This window comes from Desmodus rotundus, chromosome 8 (assembly GCF_022682495.2).
Source record: "Desmodus rotundus isolate HL8 chromosome 8, HLdesRot8A.1, whole genome shotgun sequence".
In the NCBI taxonomy this organism is placed as follows: domain Eukaryota; kingdom Metazoa; phylum Chordata; class Mammalia; order Chiroptera; family Phyllostomidae; genus Desmodus; species Desmodus rotundus.
The window spans coordinates 36,334,310-36,348,891 of NC_071394.1; the positions used below are offsets into that span (position 1 = coordinate 36,334,310).

The window sequence follows — 14,582 nt, forward strand, 5'->3', positions numbered from 1 at the left end:
GGTTACATTATCACTTACGATCTTTATTTTACTGTGCCGGCTACAATTGATTAAAAAAGTAAATTTGATAGTTATTATTTTTAAAATTGTTGTTTTCTCTATGTAATTCAGACACTAACCTCTCATCTGGAGTGCTGAACCCACATCTAACACCATCAACGAAGCCCTGCGAGCGTGCGCTGAGTCGTGCCACATTAGAGTAATCCGTTCTTTGTTATGATTATAATACAGCCCTTTAGTCAAGAGCTATACATTCTAGCTTAAGTACTGAAATACCAATTTGTTCTGTGAACTTCAAGCAGTGTCTATAAATAGCCAACCCTTGAACAACATGAGTTGGAACTACACCAGTCCATATACCATTTTTTTCAATAAATACCATAAAAGTATTTTCTCTTCCTTATGATTTTCTTAATAACATCTTCTCTTCTCTAGCTTACTTTACTGTAAAAATACAATCTTTAATACATGTAACATACAGCATACATGTTAATCATCTGTCTATGCTATGGGTAAGGACTGCAGTCAACACTAGGCTATTTGTAGCTAAGTTTTGGAGGAGTCAAAAATTATACACAAGCCCTGCATTGTTCAGTTGTCAACTCTAAGTACATTTATTCATTTAACTAATAATCATAATTCCATATGGAATAATGAACTGATCTTAACATACTTTGAATTTTTTAAATAATCACAAGTTATCACTGATCTAACTCTAAGTATTTATAGAGGATTCACATTCCAAATGAACATTTTATGTTAGTCTTCAGGAAGAGTAATTCCTTCTTTCAAGGTATTGTACTTTTTTCAGAAAGTTAGTTTATGATCCTCTGCCACACAATTCTGACATCATTGAATCCGGATCCATATCCCTGAAGTATAGCTTAGCATGTTTTCCCTAAACAAGTCTGAACTTCTTTGCAGACATCATTTGATATTATGAAAGAGGTATGTCTTCACTGAGGATGTCCTTTGGCTAAAAGCAATTTGTCAATAAATAGTAAGGTCTACTCACGTTTCTCTTGCTCTGCTTCCACACCTTCACTTTCCGTGTCACTTGGCAAGATCCACGGTTGGTGAACCACCTGCAATTGCTTTAAAGATTCATCCTGCCAAAGAGAGAATTCATTTCAGATTAAACTCTAGGATAATATATTTCTTGTGAATACCAGCATGGACCAGTATGGATGAACACTTCAGTTTCCAGGAAGTACATGTTCAACAAACTGTAATGCAAATTTCCTGACGACAGAGAAGAGTTCTAAGTTTAAATTCATTTTCATGTCATAGATGTGCCACTAACTCTAAACTTTTTTTTTTTTGTATTTTCCTTTTCATAAGATTTAATGTCTTAATCAGAAGAAATAACTTGGCAATGTTCCTTCCTGAATTAACATTTTTGAGGAAATCTTGGAACTTGTTTTTGGCAATGTAATAATAAAATGTTCAGTATAAAATTGCACAAATAGTGTCTCTTGTCATCAAGACTTTAAATTCTCTGTAATAAGAATAAAATTTAGTAGGATTTAGAGAACATTCTTAACTTCACCCTTCAGTAGTACTTCACTACCTCCCTCCTCCTCCCACTCCCTTATTTTTGTTATTATATTTCTCATATACTTCTTCGCCACTCCATGACCTCTGCCACTGACCTACAGCAGACTCTTATCTCCCATCCTGACTGCAATAACAGCCATCTATGAAGTTTTCTAGGATCGAGTTTCATATGCTCCTGTTTCTTCCCACCAATTCCCCTTGTTCTAAAATGAGTTTTCTAAAAGGCCATCCCCTTGTTCAGTATCCTTGAGTAGCCTCTTCATTATTCCCGGGAAGAGATCTAAACTCAGAGCCCTTCACGATCCGTACTTGTCCAGCTTGATCTGCCACCAGTTCCATCTCCATCCTCCTTGACTGACCCTTCCACTCCAGCTATAAATAACTGGCAGCTCCTTCATTGTGTCATTCTGTCTGATCTTGCAAGATGTTTTCATGTGTTATACTGCTTCTTGCCTAGAATGCACTAAATTTATTTATCTGTCTCAAACATGAACATGCCCTCAGGCTCAGGTGTCATCTCTACTGCCTCCCCTGATCCTGCAAGACAGAGTTCTCCTTATTCTTGTGTGTGCCTATTGCACCAATAGAGCAATTACTATATAATAATTGTCCTTTCATATCTTCCTGCCTCAAAAATAATGTGGAAAGTCCTAGAGGACAGGGATACCTTTTTTCATCTATGCATTTCCAGTGTCTATTATATAGTACCTGGCAAGGAAATAGGTATTCACTCAGGAAACATTTGTGTAGGAGAAAGTAGAGTAGAAAAAGATGGAAGAGGATGAAGGAGAAAGGAAGGATGGATTCTCTTTAGAAGGAAACAATTTCGAATTTATTGAGTCATGATTCAAGAAAATATTTTCAAGCCTATTTTTCACTCTTTTTGTTGTCTCAAGTTCATTCACTATCTTCCCCCCACTTTTTAATGATCTTTTCCTCCAATTTGAGATAGTTTGCTTTATTTTGCTTAGACAAATACCAGTAAGACAAAAATAAAGGCTCGCAGTCAAATGGGTATTAGACGCATAAGGGTGATCACTCTGTAAATTATATAAATGTCTAATACTACTCTGTATACCTGAAACTAACATAATCCTGTATGCCAACAGTAACTGGAGAATGAATTCAGAAAATAAAGGTTTACAACCCCTGCCTGATCTCTAAGAAACATGACATCAGCAAACATTATATGTTCAGTTAGTTCAAAAAATTTCTGTATGGCCCTGGCCAGGTAGCCCAGTTGGTTGGAGAGTTGTCCTGACGTACCAAGGTTGTGGGTTCGATATCCACTCAGGGCACATACAAGAATCAACCAATGAATGCATCAATAAGTGGAACAACAAATCAATGTTTCTCTCTCCTTTCCTCTTTCCCTTCCTCTTTCTCTCTAAAATCAATCAATCAATTCCTTTATGAGAGAAACATACTCTCTGCTATCCCTTGATTGTGGACGGTTACCTCTGGAGATGTTTAGTCCCAATATAGAGTTTCAAAATGGCACAATTTTCTAGTTTGGAAGGTTTAGGGAGTTGAATAGGTGAAGCATGGGGAATATTTTAGGGAGTTGAAACTATTCTGCATGGTATTATAGTGATATATACAGGATATTAAGCATTTGTCAAAACCTATAGAATTTCACACCACAAAGTACATGTCAATGCATACAAATAAAAAAAATAGATTAGGAGGTTGCAGGATCCCAGGGTGAGATGCAAAATATATAAAAGTAATCTAAATGCATTACAAATGTATGTCACCTAATGGGGTGGGGAAATAAGGTACAGACCTGAGTAACTGAAAGTGAGTGGAGTCTATAAGACCAAAAGCAAAAGGAACTGTACACAAGAACTGTGCTATAGTTGATAGTCTTGTTTCCTATGGGCATACAGGTTAACAATTCTAAAAGCTATATATCTATATAGACTGATAGATATCAATGTAGATGTATAGATAGTTGGAGTAGAGTTTACAGATAAGCAAGACTAGAATGATCCAAGTGTAATGATTAGAGTTGGAGCCATCAGTATAAATTCATATTTAGCTTACTATATATACAAATGGCTACAGATAGAAATATTAATAGATATTTATATAGACATGGGTTAGTAATCACACACATATCTCCCTGCTCTGGCAGCTGGGAGGACTTAAACACAATGACACTCCAATAGCAATGAACACAACTACCACCCAGGTCTTAATTTGTAATACCATTTTTCAATAAAAGAACTCTTGACTGATTCTTCGACTGAAGCAAGAAATATACAAGATGCCTAGAGCATCTGGATGTGCCAGAAAGAAAAACTAACACACACACACACTGATAATATATCAAAGGGATAAAGGAGCCAACCCAAAAAAATTCTCAGTGGCCAAATCTAGAACAATTTGAGCAAGAAAAACAAATAAGGTAGCATTGGGTTATTACCCAAAGTATAAAATAAATATTTATGAGTCCATTCTGATAAAAAAAAAATGATTGAATAAATATTCAATAAATAAACCAGTATGCCATGCAGAAGGAGTGCAAATATTTATGGAGACACTCTTTCTTAAGGAGGGGGATAATAACTTCCCTCTTCTTAAGAGTGGCCTGTGCACTGACTTTCTTCCAAAGAGTACAATAGGGAAAGGCAAAGCAAAAAGAATAACTAACTTTACAGTGGGAAAACCTGACAAATACCACCTAAAGCCAGGCGATTAAAGTCAACATAACAGCAATAATTCCTATTGATGATGTGATCCTTTGATAGGATGGGATGAAAATAAAATTTTACCCCTATGGTTTTCCTCCTAAAAACACACTATCTCAGTCAAACCATAAGAAAAATATCACACAAATCTCAATTAAGGGATGATGAACTAAAGAGTTCTCAAAACTGCTGTGGTCATTAACACAGAGAAAGTCTGAGAAATGAGCGCAACCAAGGAGACAGGGCTACCGAGTGCAGCATGATGCCTTGGATGGGATCTTCGGACAGAAAAAGGACATGAGGGAAAAAGTGACAAAACTTGAATAGAGTAAGGGTTTAGTTACTAATAAATTATCAATATCTGTTTATTAATTATGACGTGAACCATACTAATATAAGATAATAATAATATTAGAAATGGGGGGAGAGGTGTATAGGGAATATTCATATTATTTATGTAATAGATTCTGTAAACCTAAAACAGTTCTAAAATTTAAAAAAATAATTAAAAATTCAGATAAAAACAAAAAAATTACAAATGATATTCACTTTAAAAATAAATTCACAAGTCCTTTAGCAGGAGCAACTCTTGAGAATAGTTTCTTAATCAGATTAAAACTTAAATTCCTGCCACTTGAGAGATGGCTTTGCAGTGAAAAGTCCTTGCCCCAGGGGTCATGAGTCACAGCTTCTTATCAGGGTTGATCTAAGGCATGTCACTTCCCCTCTTGGGACAGAAGGAAGAGGGTGAAGCCCCTGGATTAGCTCCTCTCTAGTACTTCACAAGCAGTAAAGTTTTAGGTCTAGATTCCTTTATAGTCAGTAGTATGTGAAAGGCACTAAATGAACTGTCGGAGGGAAAGTCAGCAAAGAATTAGAAATATTTAATCTTGGAATATGTAATTTAGATATAAATCAGTGTTTATTTTTATGATTTAACATATTTTTTCAAGTTTATCAATTATTGGATTTGGTCTTGGGGTCTATAACTAAAGAAGCAGCATAAATGTAAAAGATCTTAGATTTAAAATTCCATAACAGTATAGAAGACCGCAGAAGTAAATTTTCAAAATTTTTCATGTAACAGGAAAATCGCATTCTTCAGTTTTTTAAAAAATATGACATGTAAAATTTAAAGAACTAAGAAAGACGTGCTTTTTGGTTTTGTAGGGTAAAAATCAAATGGCTAAATCTTTATTTAAAAGAGAAAATTTTAAAGTGATCATGACAAAATGTTTTTAATTTAAAAGTTATTTTAGTTAATTAGCTTTTATGCCCAAATATTAAAATCTGTTTTCATAATAGAAGAGATGATTAATAAGTTAGCCGTATTACTTTTGTCCACAATAGATCAGAATATTCAACCATACTACCGGTTGGTTACTGGTTTTAATTACTTTACTCCCGAGCGATATAGGAAGCATTCAACTATTCTTTGTTGCAAATTACATAAAATACAGATGGAACATTAGCTCAGTAAAATACATAGTTTAGGAAGAACCTTAAAATGTTGAGTTGTTGGAACTGTAGAGATAGTACAAACATTACTATTAATAGGTTGCTTAAATGTTTTGCTTTGGTTTTCCCTTGAATACAGCTGGTAAAGCACCTGTTTTCTTTATCAATGTTAACAGTACTATGTGTCCGAAGTTCAGCCCATCAGACTACTTATAATTCTTTCTGATGGGGTCAAGGAGCTAAAATCTTGAATACTTTTATAAACAACAGCTGACATGTTCCTTTCTGCTATGTTATTAAAAAAATTCCTTTTCCTACAGGAATATTAACCTGGGTCTGAACATAGCACAAATTCTCATATTCCCAAGAGCAAGTACTTTGGATTGCTTTCAGAAGAAATGCCATTCATCCTTTTTCCAAAACACTTTCACCGTAAGTATGCAAATGTCCAGGGACGAGGAGTGATGAGAAATAGTGACATGTGTCATGTGGAAAACAGTTGCTAGCCTTGTATCAACATATCATTCTATCTGCTAACAGAGTAAGTGCTTTATAAACTTCAGCAACATTGTTATTCCACATGAACAGCTTATTTTTGGATCCTCTAAATGCAATCAATCAGTGATTTATGCCATGGGTGGCCCTGAAACTTCATCATATTTAGAGGAAAAAAAAATGTTCCTTTGCTCAAATTTTCACCAATGGAAACTTTAATTCAGGCAATAAATATTACTTTCCCTCTGATTAAGAATAAAATTAATGCACAAAATATTAGTTTTCATCTTTCAAAAAGGGTTAATCACTTTCATTTTACTTTTATCACCGTAAGATCCTTCCTTATAAAACAAGGAGCCCTGAAGCACGGTGCATATAAAAGCAAAACAAAATTACACTCTAGATGCACTGAACGCTCCTACTACTTCTGCTGACAGAGAATCCATGAAAATGAATTTCTCCATATATAATTTACATACTTAAATGAATAAAGTTTGGAAATAACTTTGCTAGTGAAATGTCCTGTATTGTCAGGCTGATATCCATAATTTTTTAGTGAATTATACTGTTGTCAGTGAAAATGAGGCCCTTTCCTGGAGGAACAAGAAACGCATACCAGGGACCCACATATGGGAAGATGTTTCAGTGATAAGGTTTACTGTAGAAGCAAGATCAAAGGACTGTATTGGGCTCAGCTTTGTTCAGCTTCGTCCAGTTGTGAAAGAATTCCAGCCTTGTCTTCATCAGGCCTAGAGCAAAGGCCAAGTTCCAGAAATTCTGTGCCATTGGTTCAGTCCATATTATAGGTTAGTCTAGTCCACTCCTTGTCTGTATCAAGCGAGCTTAGTCTGTGTTCCCAGCTGTGCTCCAGCAGGTGCTGTGCCCAGGCCTGTGCTTAGAGTCCATGGGGCCTCTAGGCCCATATTGCTGTTATAGAGAAAGAAAATGTGGATGAACGGGGTGAGTGCCTGTGAGGGAGAGAGGGAGAGAGAGACTTTTATTAGGCTGATTATATTATCTCAGGCTTGGGAAGGACCAGGTGCCCTTTCAAACTAACCAATCAACTTTCCAATCTTTCTAGGGCTGGCATTGGGTCTTCCCCCTAACCAGTCCATTTCCTAGATCTTCTGGGGGCTTGTGTCCCTTATCAAATCTGACCCTTTCCCAAGCAAGACAGACAAGCCTCTAAATTTGCTATCTTAATTCTTACTGTGTGTGCCTCATAGTAGAAGCACTTCCCCCAACTCTATCTTGGCTTCTACCAGGTGTGCACCCAGCAGAGGAATTTGCACTCCATTTTCCCCTGATAATCTGATAATCTGGTACCATTGGCAATTCCGCAGGGAGATTGGAAATCTAGTCCTTTATCCCTACAGAGGGGAGGGAGGGGTCTTAATCTCCTTGGCAAGGAATGCTACAATCCCCTAGGGAGTGTGTGAAGCTGTAGCTCCTCAGTAAACTAGGCTTCTTAATGTCTGATTCCCTTTGTTCCCTTTATTAATATCTAGCTACCTATGCTAACAATACTTCTGTAGCTCATTTCTTATGGGGATTACGAAGGGGCAATTAAAATCTAATAAGGGAGGAAATAAATTTGGGAATCTAAAAATTTGAACTAATAGGTTCTCAGAAAAGAAAAGAAAGGGAGCAATAATAAAGTTAGAAAAAGTACAGTAGAATGTGAAAAACATTACAAAATAAATGTGAGATTCTAAAATACATTTATTTGACAAATTTGCCACACTATATATACTATGCACTGAGACTGCAATCCATCTTATTTCCTAACTCACCCCATTTGGTGGATTTTTCTCACCCAAGGTATTGTGGGTGGGATAAAGTGGTAAAAGGCTTTGAAATGAATGAAACACTACGGGCGGGATGCACATTAGTCACTGAAAACTAAGTCATTTTATAAAACAGTGAAATGCTCAGTATCTCTGACTCCATCTTGCTCAGGCTTACTTTGTTCCAATGGTCTTCAGGCTAGTAGCTCCTGCTTTAGACATGCAATCATCAGAGAAATTCTGCTGGGGGCTTTAGTTTCTACAAAAACAACCCCTCTCGTTTTTCCTTCTTTGACATAAAAGAAACCAGAACTCTGAACTTTCTTAAGAGGAATTTCAGAAACTGCTATCATTCTAAACTTCTTGATTGGCAACTTCTCAATCAACCTTTCCCTACTCCAAACTCTGACGTTTTGAGTTTTGGTCTTTCAGAGCTTCAGACACATGGAGTTGGAACCAGTAACAAATTTTCTAGCACGCCCTTCCATTTATCTGATTTGATGGAGGTTCTGAGTCAGTCATTGACTTCGAGCTATTTTACAAATATGTACTTTATAAAAATTTACAGTAGTACAAAAAATTCTTGTCTACATAAATGCAAATAGTGTCTATTTAAATGCAATTATTATCCTATTGATATTAATCAGTTTTGCCAGTTTTTGCACTTATTTATAACTTTACTTCAACATTTCTTATTTAACTATATATGTGAAAGTTTGAAATCATCTTTGAACTGGTTGTAACATCTTACCGGCTCCCTCATTAACTAATGAGTTGAATAAATCTTTGACGTGTTCATTTTATATCTGAGAGACATGATTATAAATTTTAAGAAAATTGTTATCCTTTAATATGTATCAATTCTAAATGAATATCAATGACAAATTAGAGTTACTTAAAAAAAAATTAGTTTCCTAAATAGCATAAAACTATGATAGTGAATAATACTTATTTCAATTTTTAAAAAGTAAATCCATGTGCTTGATGAAAAGTCAATTATCTCTTATTAATTAGGAGAATAGTGTTATGCACACTCCTTCAAAAGTATAGTTGGAACTTCATTGCATTAACAATCACAGAATACAACAGGAAAAAAAGACAGACAAAATTGGCAGGATAAGTGATTCTAATACATTTTGTTGCATAGAATTGATCCCCTTTCCAGTTCAGATGGTGCAGCTGGCAAAACCAACCTCAACAGATTTGCAAAAAGGTCTGCTGTTGAACAGGCTTCTTTTCCTGTCTGACACCCTTAGAGATCGTGAAGCTGCCACTTGACACCCGGAGCTAGTTCACACCCCTCTGGGTGTTGCCTCCGCCAATAACTTCCTGAGTCTGTGACAACTGCTCTAAGTTGTTCTTTAAAAAGTTTTAAAAATCATAAACTTCAGGCTTTAGTTCTTCAGAGCTTCTCAAACATTTAATTTTATAATATTTATCTGATTTATAAACATTTAAGTTAACACATTTCTCCAATAATTAGGGGATTTTTACCTAGTATACTATCCTGCTTCCCTTTTATTAATCTAGGAAATATGGTGTTTTAAACAGACTAGCTGCTCTACAAAAGGCCTAGCTAGCTTTGGAAGTATTTGATTTTGATAATTTATTTTAAATTTTATATATATACACACATACATATGTATGATGAATGTTGATATTATGATTCCAAAAACTAAAATTTTTGTAGTGTGAAATTATTATTTCTCCCTTGAGTCATTATGTGCCTTACAAGTAAAGAATATGTCATTTTTTTTTAACTTTCTGAACCATTTTGAAGATTAGGAAAAATAGACTATTATAAAATATCTTGTTGTTTTGTAAATTTGGCCAAAAATATAAACTCTATTCTGGAAAAATAATACATTAAACAATATAAATTATGGACTAGAAATTCCATTTTAGTGTTACTTTTTGAGACCATATTGTCTCTTTAGTTTTAAGTTAGGTCTAAACAGAACTGTCTGACTTCACGTGGTAATAATTCTGTCTAATTATGAGTAAATAAATAAAAAAACCCAGAGACTTTGATTTGCAAAGAGTCGTTCAAACTTTAGCAAGCGATGTTAAATCTATTAAAAGTGTAAACACTACAGTTTATATGAGTTTTAGTGTATACTAAATAAAAGCAAATGTTTGATAGCTCAGCTTTAACTTCAATGTTTCTGACATATATAAATACTGGTTTTTATTGTTTGCCGATTCTAGGAATATGAAGAAAGAGGGCAAAAGTGAAATAAGAGTGTAAAAAAACAAAAACTATCCACTTTCGGCTCACATTTTTAACTTGTTCACAATAAAGAAGAGTTTGAGTGTATTTCCCAAAGACCCAATGATTGCCTGCGAAAAAACCAAAACAGAAAAACTATCAATACGTGAATAGTTCTCTAATTAAGATCAAACTTACAATTTTACTGTAAAGGATAATCACATTGATTTTATAAGAGCTAAAAGCTAAATACCGACCAACATTAGATAAAATTACTACGTGAAACTGAACCCCTAAGAAAGGCAAGGCTTACCTTGGGCAGTTTGCACATACTTGTAAATTCAAACTGAAAGTCCGTAATGAATCTTATAAGCTACAGACATTTTATACCCCCACTCAACCAAAATTATTATTCCTCAGAGTAGATGAATAAACAAAACTCTTAAATTTATTAATAAAATTTTCCTTTACCTATATTATATAAAATTGGTGATTTTCCATGATGTATGAAGTTACTCTCTAGAAATAACATTGGAAAAAACACGTTAAGGCTCTGCCCACAAACGTTAGGGCGTTTATGAATCATGCGGGGATCTTGTTAGAATGCAGATTTTGCAATGTTTTACAAGCCCCCAGGTGATGATGATGTTACTAGTCAGAGGACCACACCGAGCAGGTCCACGCTCTCAGCCTTTTCGTCACTTTCACACTTACAATTACATACAACATGCATATTTATATGCACATTCATAATGATGGAGAAAAAAGGATCTTTGTTGGATGAGAATGACAAAATTAGAATAAGACACTTGGAAAGGTCTCTCACCTGCATGCAGCCCATTTCCTATATGAGCACCGCAATGCCCCCCTTCCTCCACAGCGCTAGGCCTCCACAGGACACAGTACAAGGGGCACCCGGTACCCTTCCTGGGGAGGTGGTCCACCCCCCAAGACCCTACCAGCAGGTGGGGAATGCTGAGCCAAGAGCTTGGGCAACCACAGAATCTTAAAGGGAGATCCTACTAGTGTACACGCTGAAATTAGTGTCTGCCTCGTCGTGGCAACATTCATTGTTTAACGTCATCTACTCAATTTCTGTATCCAATTCTTAAGTTGAAATTTGAACTTGGTGCTCCAACCCTCCATTTCTGTGCCCCTTATATTCTCATTTTTCTAACCTGAGCTCAGAACATCTACCTACCTGGTTGCATCCTTTCTTTTCTTTGTTACCCCTTCTCCATGTACCTGTCAAAAAACTCCAACCACCTCCAAACAAGCATGAAAACCAGAACGTTAGAGACTTAAAGGGGTCCTATGTACTCTGGTTTTCCTCTCCAGAGATCTGGAAGTAAAAACGAGTTTATGTATGGGTTCAGTGGTCTGAATAAATGAATGAACTTCAAACAAGGGGGAACCACAAAAAACTGGAATTTATTTATAAACAACTGTATATTTATTCTTACATGTTTAAGCTTCAGTCACGTTCAAAGTACTCTCCATTTGATGTAATACACTCATTGAGATGTTTTTCCCACCACTCTAAACAGTTTTTGACTGGCAATTTTGATACCTTTTAGTGCTTCTGCCTTGCTTTGTTTCACCTTTTCCACATCGGCTAAACGTTTCTCTTTGAGGACTTTTTTCATTGGAGAAACAAAGAAAAAGTTGCCCAGGGTGAGATCTGGTGAACAGGGAGGGTGGGGCACAAGGGTCATGCTGTTTTTGGTCAAAAACTGCTGAACACTCTGCACAGTGTGGGTGGGTGCACTCATAAATTACCCATTGTGAAATGGGCAAACACATTGAAAGAGTCTGCAAAAAAAAAAAAAATTCACTGAAACCAATTGCAGCCTCTCACAACAACACCTGCTGGTACACTGATACAGATGGGTTCCTAGAACACTCACCTAGCAGGGGAAGCCTGTACTACAAGGGGCCTGCTCACCAGAAGATAATTCTGTTTTTTCGGGGGGGTCCCCCCTTGTGGTACATTCAGTAGAGCATTCGAAATTGTTTTTGAAAGAATTCGTGCATGCAAGAATAAAATATTTAGAGAAACAGACTGTCTTGCTAAGAAGCAAAACTCAAATCTAATATTTGGCACTTGTATGAAATCATCACCCAACTCTCTCCCAGGTCCCTTCACCTGCAGAGATTTAGATGGCCAATGCAATGATCACTGTGGACTGGTGTCAGATCAAGTTTTATGAATTCTATGCACTGGTTTACTTGAAAGTTCCCAAACACCATTCGCAGCCTGCCCAAAGATGTATCATGTGCCACAGACCCCCCTTGGACATCTCCCAAATAAATCAAGAAATCTAAATGATTTTTCAACAAAAATCACCTATACATTTTAATTATTAAGACAGCACTTTGCTTAACAGATTGCCCAAATAACATCCTTGATAAGCATTTGTCACACAAATAAATGCCTATTTGGTATAGATTGTTCTTGTCATGGGAGAATGATCATGCCTTATTTTGGAGGGGATGGCCAATATAAAACATGTGTTCCTCATTTACCAGGATATTAGCCAATTCTTATGACTGAAAATATATGATGGCACTAGGTTTATGCAGTTTTATCTTCATTTTCAGGATGCACCGATATATATTATCTCCCTACCCATGAGGAACAAAAGCAATTTTGATAACATTACTTGGCTTGTTTGTGTGAGTATGACCAATGAGAGGGCAGAGACTGGAAATCCTACAGGCAGACAGAGAAAGCCCATGCCAGGGCTTCATCCTATATGATAGGTAGACTGTTTTCAGACTATGTTCCAAGGCCACCTTAAAACTCACTTCTTCCATGTAGTTTTTCAATGACTGTCCTCCACTGGGGGCTTCTCCCTAGAGGCAAAGAGGAAGAGAGGTTGACAAAGTCAGGAGAAGGAGAAGAAAGAATAGAAGAAGGGAGGCAGGGAGAAAAGTGAAACCCAGGAGCAACACCCAATCTTTACTGCTCCCCAGCAGGCTCAGCGCATGCTTGTAGGGTTATCAGACTGGCAACTTTTACTCTGAAGGAGATAATATTGTTTCAAGGCGACAGTATAACTTTTAAGTAATTTTAGGTGACACAAGCATATAACCGCCTAGAATAGCTAACTAAATTTTAGGACAGAATGGTAAATGAGTAGTACAAAATTTTCTTATTAATTTTTAAATGTGTTCTCACAACAAGATTAAGAAAAAAGTCACTGATTCTATATTCAGTAGTTGTGTGTGAGGGTCTGATACATAGTTTTAAGAATATTTTAGGGAAAGAGCCCAGGTCATTGATCTGCCTTTTACCAAATGTTTATATAAAGTCTTTCTCACTTTACTTGTGTGTTATTAGTTAATTCTCCATTATTTGTGCCTTTTACTAGCACTTCATTGAACACTAATCATCACTGAGGTTTAAATTACTGAAATTTAAAACAGATTAAACATGTATCACAAACTCATCCAAACATTGGTAGTCAAAATTGTCAAACAACTTGTTAGTTTGGATAACTTATCTTTTTATCCTACATGCCAGAGACATTTGGAAATAAATTCTGAAACACCATAAAATGATAAATTCTAGGACACCATATGTGTTTAAAAGATAACTAAATAAGTGTGAATAAACTAACATTTGTTTTTAACTCCTCAAGTTTCCTCTTTTTTTACTTTCAAGAACTTTTACATATAGTGGTTTGGTTTTTTGCTACAACTTCAGGTAAGCCGTCCGCAGGCCCATTTAATACACACACTGACGAATGCTGAGATGTGCTGAGTGAAGGGTCAAGTCAGGGAGCTGAGTCGGGTATTTCTGGGACTGAACTTCACCCTAACCCTCTTTTACCTTGTGGAAATAAAGAAATTAAAACATAACAATCTAAATTTACTTTAGTTAAAAAAGTGATGCACACTACAAAGTACTTTGATAGGGTTAAAAAAAAAGCATGCTCATTTCAAAACAAAAATTAAGCAAAGAATAAAGTACTGGTATTCCTAAAAACTTAGATATGGTAATACATTTTCTTCTAAATCATCATTTTCAATAGCAAAAAAATTAATATGCTGCATTTTAGATGTTTCCACAAGCTCCAAGCTTGTAGGATGGTCAATGGATAAGATAATGAAAGAGGTAAGATAGTTACATTTATTTAAACTAAAAGATAAACTACTAGGAAAAACCAAATCCATAAAAACCTCCCTGTGAGGAATTTAACTCAAAGCATTAAAGAAGGCTGGAAACTTACTTCACAAAAAATGGTTTTTATGATTGAATTTGCTACACTACCTCCACGCATTTGGAAAACTAGTCGAGAAGGAATACCGTAGGTTCTTCCAGTTTGGCTCTTCCATGTGACAGACTAGTCCTTTATGTCTTAATAATCCCTCCCCTTT

The 14,582-nt window shown here is 35.8% G+C and overlaps 1 protein-coding gene across 1 annotated transcript in view; it reads right to left on the reverse strand.

Annotated features, from left to right (window-relative positions):
- C8H8orf34 (chromosome 8 C8orf34 homolog) overlaps positions 1-14,582 on the reverse strand; it is a 301,307-nt gene that overhangs the window by 16,187 nt on the left and 270,538 nt on the right. The window contains 2 exon segments of the mRNA XM_053929857.1: positions 1,016-1,109; positions 13,008-13,055. Of these exon segments, the coding sequence (XP_053785832.1) occupies positions 1,016-1,109; positions 13,008-13,055 (142 nt within the window).